This window comes from Trichosurus vulpecula, chromosome 7 (assembly GCF_011100635.1).
Source record: "Trichosurus vulpecula isolate mTriVul1 chromosome 7, mTriVul1.pri, whole genome shotgun sequence".
NCBI lineage: Eukaryota > Metazoa > Chordata > Mammalia > Diprotodontia > Phalangeridae > Trichosurus > Trichosurus vulpecula.
Window position 1 is genome coordinate 269,713,606 of NC_050579.1, and position 24,678 is coordinate 269,738,283.

General features: G+C 41.0%; 1 protein-coding gene and 1 pseudogene across 1 annotated transcript; both read right to left on the bottom strand.

Moving 5' to 3' along the window:
- LOC118858018 overlaps window positions 1-24,678 on the bottom strand; it is a 128,188-nt pseudogene that overhangs the window by 49,872 nt on the left and 53,638 nt on the right.
- LOC118856434 (osteoclast-associated immunoglobulin-like receptor) lies at window positions 21,450-24,242 on the bottom strand. Its single transcript, XM_036766715.1, has 5 exons — window positions 24,203-24,242; window positions 23,890-23,922; window positions 23,232-23,525; window positions 22,000-22,281; window positions 21,450-21,595 (listed from the first exon to the last, which is right to left on the bottom strand). Exons 1-5 carry the CDS (start codon window positions 24,240-24,242, stop codon window positions 21,450-21,452), a joined length of 795 nt encoding a protein of 264 aa, XP_036622610.1.

The following is a 24,678-nucleotide window of genomic DNA, read 5'->3' on the forward strand; positions in this document are numbered from 1 at the left end:
GTGTGATCTGGGCTTGGCAGGGACCAAGGGTCAATAGAGTTAGTTTGTTGAACTAAGGAGTGGGAATGCACATGTAATTTGTATTAGACTGGAACTGCTGACCTAAAATAGAGATGGAGGAGTGGGGATAGGGAGTCAGTATTGCTAAAAATGAAGTGGTATAAGATTCTTTGAAAGATGTAACAACAAAGAAAACAGCCTGCTGGAGGTTTAAGGTTTGATTAAGGTAATAAAGGTATAAAAATGGAGTATTTCCTATGTATTCTTAAGGGATCTAGAAAAACTGGACTACTATCAAAGGAAAATGGTACTGAAAGTACTCAGGGGATGGCAGAACAAGATGTAGTACCCATCCTTGGTAGTGTTTAATGACACCCTCTCCCATTAGGAACTTTAGGTTTGGGAAGGGAGGGAAGGAGGGAGGAAGGAAGGGAGGAAAGGAAGGAAGGAAGGAAGTTAGGAAGGAAGGAAGAAAGGAAGAAAGGAAGGAAGGAAGGAAGGAAGGAAGGAAGGAAGGAAGGAAGGAAAGTGAAAGAAAAAGAAAAAAGAAAAAGTGAAAATAGCATGCTTCAGTTTGTACTCAGACAATATCAATTCTTTCTCTGGACACAGATAGCATATTTCATCATGAGTTCTTTGGGACTTTCTTGGATCATTGTATTGCTGAGAGTAGCTAAGTCATTCACAATTCTTCAATGCACAATATTGCTGTTACTATGTACAATGTTCTCCTGATTCTGCTCACTTCACTTTGCATCAGGTAAGTCTTTCCAAGTCTTTCCAGATTTTTCTAAAATTATCTTGCTTGTCATTTTTTATAGCACAATAGTATTTCATCTGATTCATATACCACAACTTGCTCATCCATTCCCCAATTGATGAGCATCCCCCCCCCAATTTCCAATTCTTAACCACCACATATATTTTTGTATGACTAGGACCTTTTCCCTTTTTTTCATCTCTTTGGGATACAGGTCTAGCAGTGGTATTGCTAGATTAAAGGATATGCACATTTTTGTAGCCCTTTGGGCATAGTTCCAAATTGCTCTCCAGAATGGTTAAACTGATAAGAAATGAGGAACAGATGGACTTCACTATAACCTGGAAAGACTTATATGAACTGATGCTGAGTGAGAGGAGCTGTAGAGGACCAGCTCTGAGAAAGTCCATTCTGGGATATAGATACAGGCCAGGTTTTCCCTGGGGCCTGTTCTTGCCCTTGGGCTGTTAACTCGGCACATGGGCTCTCCATACCCCGCCTCAGCATACATGTGCTGCTCAGAATGAAGGCTCTCCAAGCCTCCTCGATACACATTCTCTCCAAAGTTCCCACGGCACCAAGTGCCAAACACCACCCACGGCCTATTAACACAATATTGTTTATGGCAAAATGGGAACAAAAACACAAGGAAGTCATGCAAAGGGGTGCTAAGCACGAGGAAGTCATGCTATATATATATGAATTTGTTGATCTGCTTGCCTAAAAGGGTATATAAGCCCTGTCCCTCTGCATAGTAAGCAGAGCTGTCCTTTACCCTTCTGCCTGGCCCATGTTTTCTTTTCACTCTCTGCAGCATCCTTTTCACTCTCTGGTAGCCACAGCTACTGGCGGCAAGTGGCAATAGGGAGCAGAACTGGGAGATCATTATACACAATTACAGACACACAGTACCTGTAAGGACTAACTTTGATAGACTTGACTCCTCTCCAATACAAGGTTCAAAGACAGTCCCAAAAGACTCATGATGGAAAAAGCTGTGCACATCCAGAGAAAGAATTATGGAATCTGAATGCAGATGGAGGCAAACTATTTACTCTCCTTTTTTTTCTTCTTTTTTTTTTTAGTTTTGTTTCAACTTTCTCATGATTCATTCCATTGCTTATAATTCTTTACAACTAGACTATTATGTAAATATGTTCAATGTGAAGGTATATGTAGAACCTACATTGGATTACATGCCGTCTTGAGGGTGGGGAGGAGAGGGAGGGAGAAAAAAATTGGAACACAAAACCTTGTGGAACTGAATGTTGTAAACTAAAAATAAAAAAGAAATTTATAAAAAAAAAGAATGGTTGAACCAGTTCACAACTCCACCAGCAGTGGATTAGTGTCCCAGTTTTCCCACATTCCCTCCAACATTTATCATTTTCTTTTTTTGTCAAATTAGCTAATCTGATGGGTGTGAGGTGGTACCCCAGAATTATTTCCAAAAAGCCATGTCCAAAAAGAAACTGTTCCACCCTAGGATGGGGAAGGGTTCTCCAATCCAGCAGTTTCTCACATCTAGCCTCCAAGAAAATTTAACTGAATAATCAAATCTATCAATGCTTCTGGAAAGGGCATGTCAGTTAATTGATCTATGGCACCATTCACCATTCGTATGACTTCTCAGACCAAACACCCTTCCCTGGCTAGTCTTCCTCCATATGTCTTGTTTTACTGTATCAGAATGTAAATTACTTGAGAGCAGAGATTCTTTTGTCTTTGTTTCCCTAGTGTTTATCACATTACCTGGAACACAGTAAGTACTTAATAAATGTGTTTTTTCCTATTAATTTAATTACTAATTAGTTAATTCCATGCAAAAGCTTTTCAATTTTAATAAAAATAAGTTAAAATCTGAGTAAGAATTCTTCCTGGAGCCAAAATTATTTTTTCTTCTTTTTTTAAGACTAGGTTTCCCTATCTGGCCCAGGCTGATCTCATAAAGGTTTCCTTCTCTTTTTTTGGTTTTGTTTCACCTTTCTCATGATTCATTCCATTGCTTATAATTCTTTACAACTAGACTATTATGTAAATATGTTCAATGTGAAGGTATATGTAGAACCCACATTGGATTACATGCCGTCTTGGGGGTGGGGAGGAGAGGGAGGGAGAAAAGAATTGGAACACAAAACCCTGTGGAACTGAATGTTGTAAACTAAAAATAAAAAAGAAATTTATAAAAAAAAAAAGAATGGTTGAACCAGTTCACAACTCCACCAACAGTGGATTAGTGTCATAGTTAGATCCTCCTTTGATTGGCCCAGGAACTTGGACTTACAATGTTTCCAACCTGGGCCACCCTGTCCCTCCTGTTGGTCCCCTTGTCCTGGAGTTTCATCATATTAATGCTGAACCTAATACAAATATCCTATCAGCATGCTGAGAATTACAACCCAGAACTCTCGTGTTCAGGAGATCCACCAGCCTCAACCTCTCCATAACTGGGATTACAGGAATGCTGCCAGCAAGTAAGGCCCATATGCATACTTGTGAAAGTATTACATCCCATTAGCTTCTGTTTATTTTTCTGTAAGACTCTTAGAGGGATTGGTTTACTGTTATTACAATTGCTTAGCAAATACCCCTAACTAGAAGCTAATTAACTCTGGCAGTCTGCCTGGTAATGAATGTGGAGTACATTGGTGGAGAGAGTCTAATGAGTAATAATACCAAAAAACCACCTAACCCTCAGGGTTACCCTGGGGAGAGAAGTAGTCGACCTCCTGCTGGGAATCTAATCTGCCAATGAGTGTGCAAATTAGGGAGTGAGCCCAGAAGGGGCATGATGAATACATTGTATAGTTTGGCAAAAAAAAAAAAAAATAGAAGTCAATTTAACTGGATAGATAGATAGATAGATAGATAGACAGACAGACAGACAGACAGACAGACAGATATTGGTAAAAATGAGCCTTCAGGTGAGAATGGAAGAAAAACAGGAGCCCTATTATAAACATTGAGAGTCAAACAAAAGAAATATCTGTGTTGGTCATGTAAAAAAAAAATATTTGTCTCATTCTGCATTGAATCCTCCACCTCTCAATCAAGATGTAGGTGGCACATTTCATCATTAGTCCTCTGGAGTTGTGCTTGGTCATTACTCTGAGCAAAGTTCCTAGTTCTCTTAAAATTGTTTGCCTTTATTTGTTGTCCTATTTCTATTCACTTCCCTTTGCATCAGTTCATCAGTCTTCCCAGGTCTCTCTGAAACCTTCCTCTTCATCGTTTCTTACATCACATTTACATACTCAAACTTACTCAGCCATTCCCTAATCTATAAACATTCTCCTCAGCATAGATTGCCTTTTTTATCACCTCAAAAAGAGCTGTAAATATTGTTATATGTTAGAATTTAGTTGTCATTAGGATTAATCCATTTTCCCCTTTATCTCTCCTCCCTCAAAATTCCCTCTTGCCTTCTCTTCCCTTTTCCTTATATTTTCCTTGTATTTTGAGGGAAATATATTCCTGTGCCCAGCTTTATGTGTGTTTGTTCTTCCTTCTCTTGACCACCTCAGATGAGACTGAAGCGTCAGCCACTCACTTCATCCTCTCCAAGATGTCTACTTGGACACCCTAATTATGTAAGATAGTTTTCCCTAACATCGTTTCCCTCCCCAACCCCAGTGTATTCTTCTTCCTCTTTCTGTCCATTCCTTTATTAAGATCATCAAAGACACAACAGAACCATTCCCAGGCCTTGTCTGATATGATCCCTTGCCTTATATGACCCCTGATGACGATGTGGCTCAGCAGAAACACACGCGTTATTTCCCAGTATTAGAATGTAAGCAGTTTATTCTTATGAGTGCTCATTTGGGTTTCCCTTTTTATGTTTCTCTTACCTCCAGTGTTTGAACTCCAAAGTTCCTACACAACTCTAGTATTTTTTTTCGGGAGTGCTTGGAAGTCCTCTATTTCTTTAAAGATCCATTCTTGAAAGATCCATTTTTCCCCCTGAATTTCCCCCTGAATTTTCCTGGGTAAGTTGTTCTTAGCTGTAAGCCTTTGCCATCTGGAATATTGTGTTCCAAACTCTCTGCTTCTTTATGAAGTGGTCTGGCTGTTGAACCAAGTATAATTCTTTCTTTCTGGTTGCTTGCAGTATTTTTTCTTTGATCTGGGAGCTCTAGGCTTTGACTTTAATGCCCTGAGGAGTTTTAATTTGGGGGTTTCTTTCAGGAGGTAACTGGCAGATTGTTTCTACATCCATTTTATCCGTAATTGAAATAAACCAGATGTCTTCCCAGTAAGACCAGAGGTAAAACAAGGATGTACATTATCACTACTATTATTCAATATTGTCCTGAAAATGCTAGTTATAGCAATAAGAGAAGAAGAAGAAATTGAAAGAATTAGAATAGGCAATGAGGAAACAAAGATCACTCTTTGCCGCTGATACGACGGTATACTTAGAAAGCCCCTACAGAGTCAACTAAAAAAATGAATTGAAACAGTGAACAACTTTGGCAAAGTTATGGGATTTAAAATAAACCCTCATAAATCATCAGGATTTCTATATATTGCCAACAAAACCCGGCAGAAAGAGAAATTCCATTTAAAATAACTGCAGACAATACTTGGGGTCTACCTGCTAAGACACAGAAAGTAACTATATCAACACAATTACAAAACACTTTTTATACAAATATAGATCTAGACAGCTGGAGAATATCAATTGCTTATGGGTAGCCTGAGCCAATATAATAAAAATGATAATTCTACCCAGGTTAATTTCCTTAGTTAGTGTTATAACAAGCTACCAAAGAATTATTATAGAGATGTTTGAAAAAGTAATAACAAAGTTCATCAGGAAAAACAAGAGGCCAAGAATACCAAAATAATCAATGAAAAATGAGAAGAAAGGTGGCCTAGAAGTACCAGATTTCAAACTATCTTACAAAGTAGTAATTGTCAGAACAATCTGATACTACTTTAAAAACAGAGTATTGGATTAGTGGAATAGATTATGTACACAATATACACTAGTAAATGACACAGTAATTTAGTGTTTCATTAACCAAAAGATTCATATTAGGGGGAAAGAAATCAGTATTTGATAAAAAAAAAAAAATCTAGGAAAGTGGCTGGGCAGAAACTAGGCATAGACCAGTATTTTACACTGTATTCCAAGATAAGGTCAAAATGGGTACATGATTTAGATATAAAAGGTGATATCCTAAGCAAATTAGGAGGAAATGGACATGTTTATCTTTCAGATCTATGGATAAGGGAAAAGTTTATGAACAAATAAGAGATAGGATCATGGAAACTAAAACAGATAATTTTGATTACATGGCATTAAAAAGGTTTTACACAAATAAAACCAAGGTGGCCAAAATTAGAAGGAAAGTTGGAAACTAGGTGAAAAACTTTGACAGCACGTTTCTCTGGTAAAGGCCTCATTTCTCAAATATATGGGGAGGAGAGCCAAATTTGTAAAAATAAGAGTTATTCTTCAGCTGATAAATGGTAAAAAAAAAAAAAGATTTGAACAAGCAGTTTTCAGAAGAAAGCAAAGTTATTAATAGTCAGAGAAAAAATGTTTTGAATCACTACTGCTTAAAGAAATGCAAATTAAAACAACTCTGCAGCACCACCTCACACCAACATGACAGAAAAAGGAAATTACAAATGCTGGAGGAGATGAGAGAAAATAGGTAAACTAATACCCTGTTGGTGGAATTGTAAACTAGTCCATCCATTCTGGATTGCAATGTGGAACTATACTCAAAGGGCTATAAAAATAGCTTTTCACCCAGCAATACCACTACTAGGTCTGTATCCCAAAGAGATCAAAGAAGGAGGAAAAGGATCAAGAATATTTCCAGCAGCTCTTTTTGTGTTGGCAAAGAATTGAAAATTTAAGGGATGTCCATCAACTGCGGAGTGGATGAACAAATTGTGGAATATGAATCTGATAGAATACTATTATGCTATAAAAAAATATGAGCAGGATGATTTCAGAAAAACCTGGGAAGACTTATATGAAGTGATGCAAAGCAAAGAGATCAGAACCAGGAAGAGATTGTACAAAGCAACAGTAATCTTGTAATAATCAACAACTATGAAAGACAAGTACTTTCATCAATGTAATTCTCCAGGACTCTTGATGAAAAATGCTATCCACCTCCAGACAGAGAACTGACAAACTCTGAGTGCAGACTGAAGCATAAGTTTTTCATTGTCTTTATTTTTCTTGTTTTTTGCAGCATGGATAATATAGAAATATATTTTGCATGACTTCATATGTATAATGGGTATCATATTGCTTGCCTTTTCAATGGTTGGGGAAGGGGCTGGAAAGGAGAAAATTTGGAACTCGCAAGAAAAAACAATGTTAAAAAAAGATTAAGCTAAAATAATAAATATATGATGAAATATAAACCATTATATATGTGTATATATTGGATATGTGTGTGCATATATATACATATAAACATATAAACTCACTTCCTTCTGCAGCTACCTTATCCACATCTGAGTTCACATCTTTACTTTTCCCAAAGAAACAATTAGTCCCAGGAGTCAGTAGCAGTGGAAAGCTTTCATTCCTCTTCTTCTACTCCTATCACAATATTATGGTAATAGAGGGCTAGAATCTACTTTCTAACTGTTCCCCAAAGAACTAATAGAGCAATTCATCAGAGGACTCAGGGTAAGACTCTCCCAAGATTTCAGATCTCCCACGTGACTGCTTGCCACAGGAGACATTCAAGCATGTATACCTTACACATGGTGATGCTTTTACGTTGTTTGCATGAGTACTGACCACTTTCTTGCATCTCAGCTCCCCAACAACAGACAGTCAAGCCCAGCCAATGAAGAGAGGATCAATGACTACCACTTACCATGCTTCCCATGGGGCTTCAGCCTAGGGACTTTCTACATGTGCCTAATGGAGCTTGTCTTGATTTTAATTCTCCCTAGCTCTGGCTTCTCTGAATAACACTATGTGGATATTTGCCAAGAAGGCCTGGGCTAATACTTTATTGTAATAGTTGGGTCTAGAAGGAACATTGCAAATCATCCAGTCCAGTTGTAAGCCTTGGTTTTTACATGGAAACAAAGGCCTGGAAAGGGAATGATAATTCCAAGGTCAGGAAGGTACAGTAAGTAGCAGACCCAGTATTTGAACCCGTAAGCCTTTCATTCCAGTTCCAGAGTCGTTTCCACTATACCACATAGCCTCTTTCATATTTTCTTCTTCTTAAGTTAAAGATACCTTGCATGTAAAATATTCTCTTCCACACAAAATGGATACTAATAAGTAGCAATATTTTTGAGTAAAGAAGCATAGAGGTTTTGTAGCGGCCAGAATACAGCCCAAGAGTCAGGTTTTATTTTTGTTTATCTCTTTATCCCATTGCAGCTTATTTTATTTATTTGTTTTTGCTGCTAATAAATATGAATGATATCTGGTTTCCTTTCAGGCTCAACCAAAATCCCATCCCTTACTGGAAGCTTTCCCCAACCCCTCGTCATTCCTTCTCTCTGTTAATTATTTCCTTTTCCTCCTGTACATAGTTTGCTTCATAAATATTTGTTTGCAAGCTGTCTCCCCCATTAGAGTGTAAGATCCTTGAGGGCAAGGACTATCTTTTGCCTCCTTTTATATCCCCAGCTTAGTAGCACATAGTAGGCCATTAACGAATGTTTATTGATTAACCAATTGAATATGGGCAAGAATGATAGGCAAGAAATGATCCTGCCTCCTTAGCTTAGCTTCTCTTTTTGTCCTCCCTGAGCCTTCCGCAAGATTTCTTCATCAGAACCACCTAACATGAGCTGTGGGGGCAGAAAATCCCCGGAAGAACTGAAACAAAACTTGGGGAGAATTGTTAACCCTCTCCGGTAAAGTCATCACAAAAAGAGTGTGAAATTAGGTGGCTTTGCCTGTCTGGTTTTCGTGTGACCCTCTCGATCTTGACACTGCTGCATGGAGTCATGAATAGGCTAGCCTCTGCCACCCCAAAGGACCAAAGTAAATCATGGGAAAGTGCTACCTCTAGGCAGGATAATAGAGAAGCACCTGTTCAACTTGTCATGTTTGTTTGCACAATGTTCAAATCACAGCTTCATCACTGAGCCTCCCTACCCATAACTCCATGGGGCTACTTCATACAACTCTCATCTGATTTTTTCTGTATTCTTAAATAATTACAGTTTTTAAAAGTATACTCAACCCAGATGAAGAGTGTGGCTACAATTTCTGGTCAGTATGTCTGTAATCGGAACATTTTTTTGGCAGAGCAAGAAATGGAGAGTACCAAATTAATTCTTCAATAATAGTAAGTGCCAGGGATAAGAGTTGAGGCCAGCTCCTTTGAATCCAGAGTCAGTCCCTCTGTACCATGCAATACTATTCAGCTTTGCCTAGGGGGCTCCTTTGCCCAAAAGAGAGTTAATGTGCTGAGTCAGAGAAAATATCAAGGTATGTTTTCAGTACAGTTCTAAGCCTCCAGAATAGATATAATTCCACTTCATCCTGAGTTTCGTCAGCTATATAATGGAAGAAGTTGTGCTAGAATACATCCATGTTGTACTAGAATATATCCAAGATCCCTTTCAGCTCCAAAATTATATTAGTTACATAAATTAATTACAAAATTATATATTCAGGAGTTGAAGTCCTGGTGCCCTCCCCCATGAACAGCACCCTACCACTACCAACAGCCCCAGCTCAGTGGTTCTAATTTGTTGTTGTTCTGAGAAGCCCTTTCAACAAGGAGGCAGCATTATTACCCTTCCCAATAAGAATTGCTGACACCCCACAGTCTAGCTTAGGCAAAGGACAGAATGTTTGTGTCCCTTCATAAAGGATTTACTTACTGAAGGTTACTGATTATTCCACAGTCTCCCCGTTCAACTTGTCAGTCTGGCTTGTCCAAAAAGTAACTGTGGACCGTAGTAATTTGAATAAGGTTATTCCTCCAGTTAAATGGTCAGAGAGGACATTTAATCCTGGGGCTGCTCTTGGTTTGTAGTATTAGACTTAGCTAATATGTTCTTACTCTGGACCCGTAGCCTCAGACTCCCAACCTCAATTAGCTTTCACATTTGAGAGGGCACAGTATACTTTTACCAGTCCACCTTGGGGTGGCTGAATAGCCTTTCCATCACCCAAAGACTGTGCCTCCAGCAGTCGGATGATCTCTCACTACTAGAGGGCTTCTGAAGATGGCTCTGGGTGAATAATATGTTCAGAGGCTCTGCCCCTGTCCAACTCCACCTCATGGTGACAGTTGGACATCTGACCAGTCATGGTTGAGCAATAATGCGCAATAAAATACAAGCCCCCTCACAGTGTATGAAATTCTTAGGATACACGCGGACCCATAAAGGCAGGGACAACCCTGCTCTAGCCCAAGATAAACTACTCTCCCTCAAAGCTACCTCTGATGTTAAGAGAGCACGAGCACATCTCGTAGATACATTTGGGTTTTGGAGACAACATATTCCCCAACCATTCTTGCTGCTATCTATGCAGTCACGCAGAACTCCTTCACCTTTCAGTGGAGCCTAAAGCAGCAGAAGGCTCTGACTGCAGTCAAGCTGGCAGTCAGTCAGGCACTGCCTTTAGTGCCTCTGGGCTATGACTTCCAGGTAGAGGCCTTGGCCACCTCCACTCATGCCTCCTGGAGTCTATGAACTCACCATAGTGGCAAGAGACCGCCAATGGAGTTCCATAGCAAGAAGCCCCCAGACACTGCTACCAGGTATTCACCAGGACCAGGAGTCAGCAATCTACATGAGCAGATGGCGTAGGCCCCGTAGGGCCATTTGTCCCAAAAGATACACCCTTTCCCACACTGTTTGACTCACTCCCTAAGTGGGGTCCACAGTAGGATCAGCTGGCAAATGATGATAGAAGTGAAGTTTATTTTACAGATGACAGTGCTTCTGCTTCCAGTGAGAATGTCCCCTGGTAACTGTAGCCTTCTACCCTACAACCTCACTTCCTTGAGGGCTGCTGGCAGAGAACACAGTGGCAAGTGGACAGAGCTGAAGGCCATCCACCTAGCCATGAGGTACTAACTGAAGCAAGGGAGGAGCTCCCTCCAGATCTGCACTGATTCTTGGGCACTTGCCAATAGACTTGCAATCTGGTCTGGCAAGTGGGGCCAGGATGATTGGCAGATCCAAGGCTGATCAGTATGAGGCACTGAACTTTGGAAGGACATTGCAGCATATGCACAAATCTATCCAGTCGGGGTCAGCCATGTCTTTGCTGCCACAAGGGCTACAGAGGGAGCAGAACTCAACCAAGTGGTTGACAACTTCACATGACCACCCCCATTACTGCATGGGACATGCTCCATATGGAAATGGGATGTGTGAAATGGGCACATGAATGCTCTGGACATTTAGAGACAACCAGCCTTACCCGCTGGTGGAGGAGGTAGGGTATGGCAGCCTCCACAACACTCACTGGCCAGGTCACCAGGGACTGTGAGATATGTACTGCATCCTAGCCCTGGAAACACGGACTTAAGGGCAGCATTGTTGCCAATTTGGCAAGTGGCCTTTATAGGACCTTTAGCTTCTCAGGCTAGAGCTGTCAAACATGCCTTCATCATGGTAGATACTTACACTCTGTCTGTGTTATCCGTGGAGGGGCCCCCACAGCCTGTCACGTCATCACCAAACTGCCTTTGGTTCTTCCACAGCCAACCGCAGTGCCCAAGGCATTCACAGTCCAGCCCAGTGAAAGAAATAATTCCTAAGCAAATTAGGATTGACTTTCCTAATGATTTATTTTTAACTTGTAAGGCCTAATTCAGATAGGTTTTAGTTTAGGAGTCAGACTAAGTTCCTCCTTTTTGCAGAGCTGAGCCCCTGCAGCCCAGCTGAGCGACCATAAGCATTTCCTTATTCTCAAGTCTAATTTACTCTGAGCTTAGCAGTGCATTCAGTCAAGGCAACATTGTAACTCCGTTTACCACAAGTGCCAGACCTTCCTGGTAGCCCAATAATTGCATGATATCAGCTGTAACTGATTAAAATCCTGTACCAGCCAGGCAGGTGGTTTGATGATCACTACACCCACGGCCAGTAATGCCACCAACACAGCCAGCAGCCCAGGTTCCTCACGCCAGTCTTAGTCAACCCCCATCCAATCAGAAGTCAACACAGAGATTCTGTGACTTTTGATTCCTTTTATTGATTGTAAAAATGCTCTCTGCAAACCCTGCAGTTTGTTTCTGACTACTGAGGAGTCGGATGACCCGGTTTGTTGGCAATCGCTAGCCTTGCAAATAAATGATTATTCTCAGAGCTTTGAACTTCAGACTCTTCTTATTTCAGGTAATGATTCAACACCAGACCACGCAGCCAGTGAGAGGAGACGTGGTATTTTGTAGTCTTTCCATCTGCCCTACAAGCCCCAGGCTGCTGGACTGATTGAAAAACATAACGGACTCTAAAACCACCCTGCTCAAGCATTTAGGGGGAAATTGCATCCTCTAGTGGGCACAGATGGTACCTGAAGCACTCTGCACACTAAACAGTCACCCGTATGGCCCCTTGAATCCTCCCCCCACAATGCCTACAACCCACATCGTGGTCCTTGCCTCATTCTGCAAGGCAAGGCCAACGGCCACAAACAGCATCACAACGGAATCCTGGCCCTCTTGACCATCACTTCTAAGAAGAACCTACAGCACTTTCTTTTGCAGTGGTGAGAGACCGGGGTGGAGGAGGGTAAAGCCGTATGGGTGTCAGGCAAGGAAATGGTGACACATGGCATCCCCTGACCATAGAGGGGGAAACACTCACTGGCCCAGGGGCCAGACAACCCCGGGCCACCATGTTCTCGCACGGACAGGTGGAACAATAAGGATGCTAATGGCACAATTACCCCTATGTAACTGCCAAACCAGAGGAGAATGAGTGAGCCAACAGACCAGGAAAAGCCCCACGATTAACTACGCCAAGGTGACAATCTCAGCTCCAGCCAGAGGCACTGAGCTTGCTTCAGAAGGAAATTCAAGCATGTACCCCACTCTGGAGAAGGCATCAAGAACTCGAGAGAGTGCCATAGAATGTACTCCACTGTGGGTGCAAGACTCTCCTGGGCTCACGATTCTGTTCACACATCAAAGCCCACCCCACCTACAATCCAGGTCTTCCTCTCCACCATCCTGGAGCTCACAACCACTGGACTCCTGGCACCCAAGGGACAGTGACTCCTGAGCCCCTGACCACCACCTCTTCAACCACCTTCTTACACTGAGCACCAACTAGAGAGGTACCCAGAGTCATACCATATCCTGACCTGGGCCACATCCCTGCGCCCACCCATCAGACCCTTATCACCATGCTTCATGTAGTGGCACAACTGGTGCCCCCAGTAGAATGAGGAAGCTCCTTAGATGAGACCACCTTGACCACTGGCATCTTTGGGGGACTTATGGGAAGCGCAGATATTATTACAGGAGCAGGAGGTGCAGCAGGAAGTACAACAACTGGAGGTGCAGGGTCAAGGGACCAGTTAGAACCCAGAGTCAAGCTCCAAATCCAACAAAATCTATGGGACCAGTTTCTATGACTGCCGGCCAAGGTACAGCATCCTTCCAGGCCCTGAACACTGGTGAATGCAGCCCTCACAGCTGCATATATTCCTTTAATCATATTAAACTTGGGGACATGGGGACACTTAGTGAGGCACATGGGGCCCATTCTGCCTGAACTTCTCTGTCTTAACCAATTAGCTCAACACTCTATCCAGACACAATGTGAGATCCATCCTGAGCCATGTGCCTGCCCTCACATCCTGGACACCTTCACATGTCTAGGAGAATTTAGCAAGCATCCCTCAGCTCTAGCCAGAGTATGTGAAACCCCAAACTGGGTCAGTCTCTCGCAATTTGCTAAGTTCGTCTTGCAACAAGGTCTTGAGAACACAACTGGCTGGCCAGCTATAGGCACTCCCTCTCAAAGAGCTCTGTCCCCATGGTAATAGCTAAAGCAGCTACCTCTACACAGACCCTCACCCAGTGCTGGGTATGCTATAACCCACCAGAATTTGAGGGAGGACCATTCACCACCACAGCTGACTCCCATACACCTAAAATCACTGAAGTTTTGCAACTAGATCAGGGAAAAAACAACTTCTAATTTTCAGCCAGCCATCGCCCTTGGACTACCTCAGCCCAACAGCATAGGACTCTGGATGATATTCCTGACAACATCAGTGGGTGTCACAAACTACTCAGGTACTGGCCCCATAGGGTGTCTCCAGATGAAGACATATGCCCCCAGTGGTCAAACTGGACTTCAACACCACAGCAGTCACCTGGATAAATCAAACCCAATTGGAAGCAGCAGAAGGACTATGGTGGATATGTAGAGGACCAGTTCCCCAGTATCTTATCTACACCCACATTCTGATACCTTTCTTGTTGAATTTGACATGCACTCTAGTCACCATAGGGGTGAACCTCACAGGGATGCACCACCAACATCCACCAGACCCCTCAGAGTCTTGCACTGTGACTGGCACACAGTGAGAAATGTCCTGAGAGGTCTGGGAGACCACTAGACTTGTAACCTGGGGCGTCTTAGAGGAAGAGGTCCACAGGAATCTAAAGGATGCACAGATGGCTATTGCAGAGCAACTAAAGGACTAAATTAAACACACTGCCAGAGGACTTGACAAGTCAGCTGGAGGACAATGTACTTTGGAAGGTATGGTGATAGACTGCCAGCTGCCCTTGGACTACCTGTCAGCCAGCCAGGGAGAAGTTTGTGGTTCTGTGAACTTCCTATTGCGTGTGGAATGAGCCCTTGGGAGAAATAGCCCTCATCATGGATGGTATAAGCAACTGAGTAAAGGCTGTGGATGCCATCATCACAAACATTAAAGACATCTTGCCAGGGCTTGTGAATGTTTTCACTGAAGATTTTTCCTGAATGTTTCCAGTGAAATGGGCGAGATTCCTGTGAGATCCTTTGATGTTATTAAGATCATTCTGCTTGCTGTGATTTTGTTTAGATTACTCTGTAGAATAGATAAGTCATTGGTTAATATGATTTTAAAAAAGAGAGAAGAAAACCAAACCACTAAAATCAGAAAGGTGAATATAACACTCATGAAGATAAAATCAAAACAATTACTAGAAGCTATTTTGCCCAATTATATGCCAGTAAATTTAACAATTTAAGTAAAATAGAAGACTATTTACAAAAATATAAACTACCTAGATTAACGGAAGAGGAAACAGGATAGCTAAATAAGTCTAATTTAGAAAAAGAAATTGAACAGGCCATAAATAAGCTTCCTACAAAAAACCGTGTCAGGACCAGATGGATTTACAAGTGAATTCTGTCAAACATTGAAGATCAGTTAATTTGAATATTAAATAAGTTGTTTGGAATAACAGGCAAAGAAAGAATCCTACCAAATGCCTTTTATGAAATGAATATGGTGCCGATACCTAAACTAGTGAGAGCAAAAACAGAGAAAAAATTATAGACCAATTTCACTCATAAATATGGATACAAAAATCCTAAATAAAATACTGGCTGGGAGACTACAACAATATACCACAAAGTGGTATTGTGACCAAGGGGGATTTATACTATAAATGCAAGGATGTGATTTTAAGGAGAGCTATTAACATAACTAATTATATTAACAACAAAAGTAACAAAAATCATGTGATTGTCAATAGATGCAGAAAAAGCTTTTGATAAAATACAACACCCATTCCTTTTAAAAAAAACACTTGAAAGCATTTGTAATAATAATAGAAGCTTTCCCAGTAATATCAGGAATGAAACAAGGATGCCCATTATCACAAATAATATTCAATATTATATTAGAAATGATAGCAATAGCAATAAGAGGGGAAAAAGAAACTGAAAGAACTAGAATGAGCAATGAGGTAATAAAACTATCTCTTTTTTGCAGACTATTTGATGATATACTTGGAAAATCCTAGAGATTCAACTAAAAAGCTAGTTAAAGCAATTAATTTTTGCAAAGTGGTAGGAAATAAAATAAACCCACATAAATCATCAGCCTATCTATATATTACCAACAAAAACCTGCAAGAAAAAATAAGAGATACCCCATTTAAAATAACCATAGACAGCATAAAATACACAGGAGTATATCTGCCAAGACAAACCCAGGAACTACATGAACATAATTATAAAACATTTTTATATAAATAAAGTCAGATTTAAATAATTGGAGAAATATTGTTCATGGATAGGCAGAGCCAATATAATAAAAATGACAATTCTAGCTAAACTAATCCACTTATTCAATGCCATCCCAAATAAGGTACCAAAAAATCACTTTATTGAGTTAGAAAAAATAACAATTTATTTGGAAGAACAAAAGGTCAAGAACAAACTAGACATATTATACACAGTAGTAAATTACTACAGTAACCTTGTACTTAACAGATGTAAAGATTTAAGTTTTGGGGATAAGAATTTGCTATTTGGTAAAAAAAAAAAAAATTATTAGGAAACCTGTCTGGCAGAAACTAGGTACAGACTGGTATCTTACACCACTTACCAAGATAAGGTCAAAATAGATACATGACCTGGCTATAAAGGGAGAGAGATATCATAAGCAAATTAAAAGAACATGGAACATATTACCTATCAGACTTATGGGTAGAACAACTTATGAAGAAAGAAGAATAGAGCAAATTGTGAGATGTAAAATGGATAATTTTGTTTACATTAAATTAAAAAGATTTTAGACAAACAAAACCAATGTAGCTGAGATTAAAAGGAAAGCAGAAAATTGGAAGGGAGGGGTAGTTTATAGACAGTTTCTCAGATTAAAGTCTGATATCTCAAATATACAAAGAACTTTGTCAAATTTATAAGAATATGAGTCATTCCCCAAATGATAAATGGTCACAGAATATTATCAGGCAGTTTCTGGATGAAAAAATCAAAGCAATATACAATCATAAAAAATGTTCTAAATCATTATTGCTTAGAGAAATGCGTATTAAGACAATTTTGAAGTATCATCTCACGCATTCTGATTCAACCTTTCCCTTACCTTTCCTCCTTTCTTGGTCTAACTTATCTTTATTTCCCAACCATATCCCAATCTAATACTCAACTAGCTAGTATATTGTGTATGGTAAAATGGCCTTTGTAATTGCATATTAATATTCTGGGGTCAATACAGGGCTCTTTTGTTATTAAAGAGTTAACTTTAGTGGAAGGACTCTTTGAAGATTTGGCTTTGGGAAACATATTGACTGTGATAAGGACAGAGCAAGAATTTAATACCATACTAAAATTATATCTTGCTCTGCTCACCTTGACCACCATTCCTACCAGTCAGTATAGTAAGTTTATAAGTAGCCAGTATAAAATGGCAATGAGGTTACAAAGGGGAACCTGGAAATATACCATAATGCTTCATATGCTCTCTGAATGAACCCCAAATCCTCGCTGTGCTGCAACCATGAGGCCTGATGAAGCTCACTGGGAGCATTCTCCTGTTTGATATGATAAGGACCAGGCACTATCTCAATTAATGGCATTCTTCTTGTCGTCCTCTTATGACACTCTTATTTTATGACATCCTGGGGGTACCCTCTTGTTCCATGGAAACTATAATTTTGGCTGACACAGGTATCCTAAGTCAAGAAGGGAGGGTGGGAGACACTTCCTTGCTCTATTGGTATATAGTTTCCTTCAACTGGCTTTTCTTTGAGCTGATTTCCAATGAATTCCCATGCATGGGCATATGCAGTCTGCCCACTTTGAGAGAAATAAACATGTGCATACAGCCTAATTTTGTTTGTCTTTCTTAGAATGAACTCTGGCAGGTTTACAGTTTTGGTGCTGTATTACTCAGAATGAATGGGCCATTCCATCAGCCCTGCTGACCATGTGCTGTAATATTCTAAGGCACTGTAATTTAAGAAAATTATAAACTTCCAAATTTTGTCTATATTTAAGAGGAAATTTCACCCAATTTTCCTATCAATACTGTGCAAGAGTTTTCTATATTGAGGAATTTCTACTGAGTAAATGGGAATCCTTGCACAAAATAGGGGTATGATTTTCAAGCCTGCTTCATCTAAGGATACATATTTTTATATATGTTAATTTGGAAGTTTAGGAACTATCACATGCCAGAATTAATTATTTTCTTAATTTCTAATGATATATTAAAAGCCAAAGGGAAGAAAAAATAACTGAGTAAAATTTCAAAGGCCTGGTAAACTTTGTTATTGTGATAAGGCTAATTTAACTGGGCATGTTCTTCTTGGCTTATAAAAACTGAATCTCCTCCCCATTATAAACACCTTTTTGACTAGAGTGAGGTGGTAACTAGGAATGTAGTTTGTTATAGTACTTTAAGGATTTATTTATGTTACTTAAAGATATTTTACACCAAATTAATTTTGATAAATTCCAATTTTAAGGATTTATTTTTATTTTAAAGTTGAAAAGAAAGATACCTATCATTTTAGTGGGTTCTAACTAGTTTACTTGATAAAAGTTTAGTGATTATTCCTTTTAACATCAGGAGATAAATTTTAAGCTGTTTTTAAGAAAGGGAAATAGTTTTAGGAAGAACTTGTTTTATAAAAATCTCTAGAGTGATTTTTAGAAGGCCTACTAAATTTTCTTTTGTGAGGTAGTTTTTTTGCTAAATTACTGTAATGAGTTGTAAATGGCAAGATCTTGCTGTTTGATCTGAATCTGTAGTCATTCCATGGCCTAAGCAAGAGTTCATTTAGTGTTTTTTACTTTTCATATGTATAAGATTCAATTCCTTAAGTATCTTATTCTTTCAGAATGATGAGTATAATTAGAGGGGGATAAGCAAAGCTTGTGAAACAAAGATGTAAATCTATTAAGTTATGAGGTTAAAGTCAGGGACTTGTTTTGTTGTCGGGGTGGTTGTTTCTCTAAGGAATAGGATTTCAGTACAGACAGTTATGTTAGTAAAGAGTAGTAACTTACGATCTTGTATTATCCTTATGGAAAATCTGATTTTACTTAAGTTTGTTATTAAATTGGGAATTAGAACATGTGTAAAAATGTAGGAAAACTACTTAAGACTCACCTTAGAGATATTCCCATTGCTTAAAGGGATTCTGAGAGCCGTAGTATTCTCCTGTGATGAATCTCTTACTGTTACCAATGTGAAAGTCAAGAATTAGTAAACTTAGTCAATCCTTATTAAGTCAATGCTTATTATCTAGAATATGTGATCCTGGAAAGCTAAACCCACCTGAAGCTCTGATTATTGGAACCTATTATTCACGACTTTATGGGACTGTAATTTACTATTATTCTGAGCTTTGGTTACAGGGATAATTGTCTGAATTGTCATGAAGCCAATAGTAAAAAACAGTATTGCTACAGGTTAGAACTGCTAAAGGTGAATGTCTGCGCCTGGGGAAAAGTTTTGGGGACAACCTTGGACATGACCTAGGTAGAATCCTCCTGACTCTATTTCCTCATTGTCTTATTTCCTTTCTGAAAAGGAAAATCCCCCACCTGGTTGATCTTGAGCCCTGTTTTTAACATCTTGTGACTACATGATTGACTGTCACATATGACTCATGCCTGGAATCAAACAGAGCTAAAGAAGTTTTTCCCCTCTGTTATGATATATGACATTGTTATAACTGCACCCTTCTTTTTCTTTTTATAGCAAATTTCTATACTCAAGAAGTTCTGTAAATACAATATTAAATCTATTAAATAATAGATAGATGTGATCTCTGAGTTTTTAATTTTAACCTGTATTTGTGGTCAAATATTATTATATAGGGATAATGTTCTCCTAAGAGGGAAATGATTAGATTTCCCCCTTATTAAAGTATCTGTCTGATAAATTTAAAAGGCAGACAAGCTCATTTTATGGTTTTATCCTCAAATTCTCAAAAGAATCTTATATTAGGTACAGGATTTAGGTAAGGATAGAAACAGCAAATGGTGTGTAAAGTTTCAAGGTTAGAGAACCAAATTCAAGTGATTGTACTAAATTATACTGTCAGAATTATCTAGGAACTTCTAGATTTGGAGCCAGAGAAGCAGGATCCCTTTTAGAGCTGTCCTGAGAATAAAACCTACTGTCCAAGGAAAGATATCTAGGGACCAGATAACTGCATGAGACATCTGGGATTCAAAAAGTACTGATTAAATGAATGGGTTACTGGGATACATATAAATCTCCCTTCTCAAAATTAGTCCATTGTGAGCCCTCTAAATAGTTTGATCTGTACCTGACTTAGTATAATTATGCAATTATGGGAACTGTAGGAACAACTTTATTGCATTGTTTGAACCTACCCCTGCATGTCTGGGAAACTGGACCATCTCTATGTGCCTTTGACCAAGGACCTATGTTATGCTGACCAGAGACTCTGATCCAAAGATAAGGACTTTTCTCTCAATTATCAACTCATATGTCTTCTAAGAGCCCCATCAGGTCTTTCTGACTATTCCCATAGCTGCCAACTTGTGAGGACTCCTGGATCATGTGAAGACAGCCCCCACTCCAAGTGGATGTCTGAACCCAGTGGAGGCCTCTTCCTTTAGCTCCATAAGGGTCTGAAGAAGATGACCTCTGATGCAGACAGCTTTCCCAAGAATCCAGACCAAGCCTGTGAGAGGAAGGGCTCCCTCCCTACTTGAGCCCCCCTTTTCATATCCTTTCATGCCATACACCATCTGCCAGCATCTCTAGGCTGCCCTAGTTTTGGTTTTGGTTGCTTGGCTGTATGATTTTCTTTTACTATGCTCCTCATTCCCCCCACCTCAGGCTTCCTTTGGTTCTTCTCTTACTTGCTTTTGGTTGCCTTGCAAAGGGTTGCTAAAACTACCCTTCCCACTCCCTGAAGAAGAGTAAGATTGCCTCCATGTCTTCCTCTGTCTGCAGGTGGCACCTTTGGCATACCGTTGACCAAAAAAAGGGGAGATGTGGTACCAACTTGAGCCCCCATCACCTGAAAAAGGATGGAAACCTGGATTGGCAAATCAGGAAAGAACATTTTGGCTCGCTCTGAATTAACATACCATAAAGCTTTGTATGTTCTCTGAGTGAACCCCAAACCCTTGCTGTTTCTGCAACCATGAGGCCAGATGAAGCTGACTGGGAACATTCCCCTGTTTGATATGATAAGGACCAGGCACCTTGAACTAGACACTATCTTGATTAATGGCATTCCTCTTGTCATCCTCTTATGACACTTATATTTTATGACATCCTGGGGGTATGGAAACTATAATTTTGGCTGACAAAGGCATCCTAAGTCAGGAAGGGAAGAGTAGGGGACACTTCCTTGCTCTATTGGTATATATAGTCTCCTTCAACTGGCCTTTCTTTAAGCTCATTTCCAATGAACTCCCATGCATGGGCACATGCACTTCTGCCCACTTTGAGAGAAATAAACATGTGCAGACAGCCTAATTTTGTTTGTCTTTCTTAGAAAAAACTCTGCCGGGTTGACAATTTCTGTTAAGCTTAAAAACTGAAATCCATAGGTCTCCCCTCCAGCTGAGCTAATCTCCTCTGCATTCCAAGATGCTGGCCGACCCCCAGTCCATGCTCATGCACAGTCCTTCCCACTTTCATCCCAAGACTCAAATTTAACCCTTCCCAGACAGGTTTCTTTTCTTAGGAGAAAAGAGACAACCTTAGGAGAATGGTCTTTATTTTAACTCCATCTGTTGCTCAAGCATGGGGTATCCAGGTTCTGTCTTGGCAGCCCCTCCATTGGTGCCAGTCCAGAAACAACAGCATCCCCAGGGTGAGGAGCACCAGTCCAGCCAGGCCCATTCGAATGAGGTTGCCTATAGTGTAGTCCTGGGGAGTGGAATCTGGAGGGACAGAGAAGACCACTCAGATCGATGGGTTTACCTTAATCAGTATTAGGGAAACTGAGAAGCTAGATAGCTGAATCCTTGAGGGGGCATAGTCTGGAATAAGGAGAAGCATGAATCCCTAGCTCTGTTTAAATTTTTTTAAAGAGAAGATACAATACCTGGATATTCAAAAAGTACTGTGGTCTAGAAAGGGTGACAGGCTCCCCCCAAAATTGTGAGCTAGGATACCTGGCTATAGGAGGAGGGGAAGGCTAAGAGCAGATAGATAGAGATTAAGATGCCAAGATACCGAAAGAGGTCCAAGGCCAGGGGATGAGATGCTAGGTCCCAGAGAAATGTGTGGGACAGGATACCTGACTTCATAGAGAGATAGCATCCACGTTCCTGGGTCCCCTCACCTGACCAGCTGATGATCAAAGGGTCACTCCTCTCAGACAGGATGTATGGAGCAAAAGGTGTGTGGTAATAGCAGCTATAGGTGCCAGGGGCCATGGAGTTCTGAAGGGGAAAGTCAGCCCAGGGCTGGGCAGAGCTGAGGTACCATAGGGGCCCTGGGAAACCCACACGATAAAGAGCAAAGCTCATTCCTCCTAACGGGCCCTGGCAGCGCAGACTCACATTGCTGCCTTCTACCACCACAGGACCTGGCATCGCCATGAGCCAGGGTTTGGGCAACATGTCTGTAGAAGGAAGAGAAGAAAGCTCAGGTCCCCCTCTCCCCATGCCCCTCTGTTCCTGTGATGTTCCAGCTCTGCACCAAGCACCCCCAGTTGGATTTTCTTTCCTTTCAATGTCATGTCCCAATGTGGGGTGAGAGAAAAAAGCCCTGACCAAGGCTCCAGTCCCAGCTCCATCCCTGACCTGCTGGATGACCTTAGGCAAATGCCTGTCCTTCTCTTGAGACTCAGTTTCTTCATCTGTAAAACAAGGGGGTTAGACTGGATCTCAAAGTCTCTTTCCAGCTTGAACATTTGTGACTCCGCTAGTCCATGCACATCTCTGTCTTAGACTTGATACTTTTGCTGTCTTGCTGCTTCTCTGAGCCTTGATTTACCCATTAAACAGATGACAGAGTTGGGCTCCATTTCTAAGGACCCTTCCATTTCTGAAGTTCTCACATTTCAAGCAGTGACAGAAGCCCCTCTATATGTGAAATCCCCTCTTTCCCATATAAGCCCTTTAAAATACTTAGAGACATCGATGATTATCACCCTCCACCACCACAGTCTCCACAGATCTCTTCTGCATCCTACACTTCTCCCATACATTCAACTGCTTCTCTTATGGCTTGGTTTGCAGTCCTATCACCTATTCTGGTCACTCCCTTCTGGACATATCTCAGCTTGTCCATGTCCATGCTCATATCCATTCTGGGGACTGAAATGGGGGGGGTCTCAGCCCCAGGCAGGTTAGACCTCTTTCCTCCACCCCTCTTATAATATGGCCCCTGTCAGGCTAGATACAATCTTCCACATGTGGTCTGACCAAGGCAAAAGCTCAGTTTTCTTTATGGTAAAATAGAGATGTAATCATTTATAAGGTCCTTTCATGTTTTATCATTTCCTCTCCCTCCACTTCCTTTGTACTCTTACTAGGTCCCTGAATCTCCCTTCCCATTCCCCTGCCTCACCTGTCACCCACACCTCCAGGAAGTCACTTGGCTGAGACCAAGCATGGTAAGAGGCATGGGTCTGGTAGCAGCAGCTGTAACTGCCCCCATGAGAAGGGGTCACCCTTTCAAAGAAGAACTCAGCTCCCTCCTCTGAGGATTCCTGTATCTGGACTGGATGGGCCTCTCCCACCTTGTATAAGATGAATCTTGTGGCTGGAACTGACACTCGGCACCACAAAGTCATGTTCCACCCTGGGGCCAATACAGGTCCTGGTCTAGCACTGAGGGTAGGTTTGAGGTAAGAGGCCTCTCCTAGGAAAGAGAAGAATTTGTATGAACGCCATCAGTGACTTCTCAGTCCCTTAGGACTCAGAGAGCCTGGGTTTGAAGTGAGGTGACCTTTTACACTTCAATTTCCCCATTTGCAAAGTGGGTGAGTTGGAATCAATGATCTCTGTGTCCCCTTTCTGTTCTGTCTATGATTTTTAGGGACTGAGTGTGGGGGAGGGAATAGGGATAGATTCCAATGGGGTAAGGGCAAAGAAATGGGGACCAGGATCCAGGCACAAGCTGAATGCCTGGTTCCTAAAAGGTTTTAGAAACTAAATACACAAAGGATTCAAGGGGAAGTAGGGAAGAGGGAGAAGATGAGGGAAAGATAAATGCAATTACTCACCAGGTGGTGTGCCAGCCATGTGAGCCATATGCCCTACAATGACAGTGAGTGGAGGTCAGCTCCCAATTTGCCTTATGGAGCCAGGCATCTGTCAGTCCCCACACCCAAATGATCTAAGTGGCTGTGTCACAACCTGAGATTCTCTAATGGATGTAGGTATCTGCGCCCTCAGCCTATTCTCCCTCAGACACCCAGATGTCCATCCTTTCAACCCTCTTATTGGAGACCCAGCTATCCTAGTTTCTGCTTCCTTCACTCAAGGGTGAGGGGTAGAGGGGGCAGTAAGAATTAAGAGAGGTCTGGATGGACTTACAGAGGCTCAGTAGCAGGAGAGGGAAGAGGACCAGGGTCATGGTTGATGGCTGGAAATAGCTGGACAAACAGAGTAGGCAGGGAAAGGTTCTTTGATGACCCCTCCCTTCCTGTCCCCCAGGAAATGAGCCATTGGAAACACAGAGCCAGAGTCTGGTCTGACCCAATTTTCCTATGGGCTGATGTCCTGGGAGCTGAGACATCATTTCATAAAATTCCTTCATTTTTCAAAGGAGGAACCTCAGCCCCAGAGAGGGGGAAAAACTTGCTCAAGGTTACACAAAGATAAGAAGGGGAAGAATCACAGCATTTCAGAGTTAGAAGAGACAACAGTGACCATTTAGTCTGGTCCATACCTGAAAAAGACCTCTCTTTATAAGGGGCAAGAGGTCATTTAGCCTTTGCAAGAAGACCACAAAAGGGAGAAATCTATCATTTCCTGAGGGATCCTTTCCAATCTGGGAAAGCAGACAATTG

What these genes read in the sequence shown, in the direction of transcription:
- LOC118856434 (XM_036766715.1), bottom strand. Translation starts at nt 24,242, where the DNA reads ATGACCCTGGTCCTCTTCCCTCTCCTGCTACTGAGCCTCT. An exon ending in CATGGCTGGCACACCACCTG is followed by an intron (nt 23,526 to 23,889) that starts GTGAGTAATTGC and finishes TCTCTTTCCTAG; the next exon opens with GAGAGGCCTCTTACCTCAAA. An exon ending in CCTGGAGGTGTGGGTGACAG is followed by an intron (nt 22,282 to 23,231) that starts GTGAGGCAGGGG and finishes TTCCTTCTACAG; the next exon opens with ACATGTTGCCCAAACCCTGG.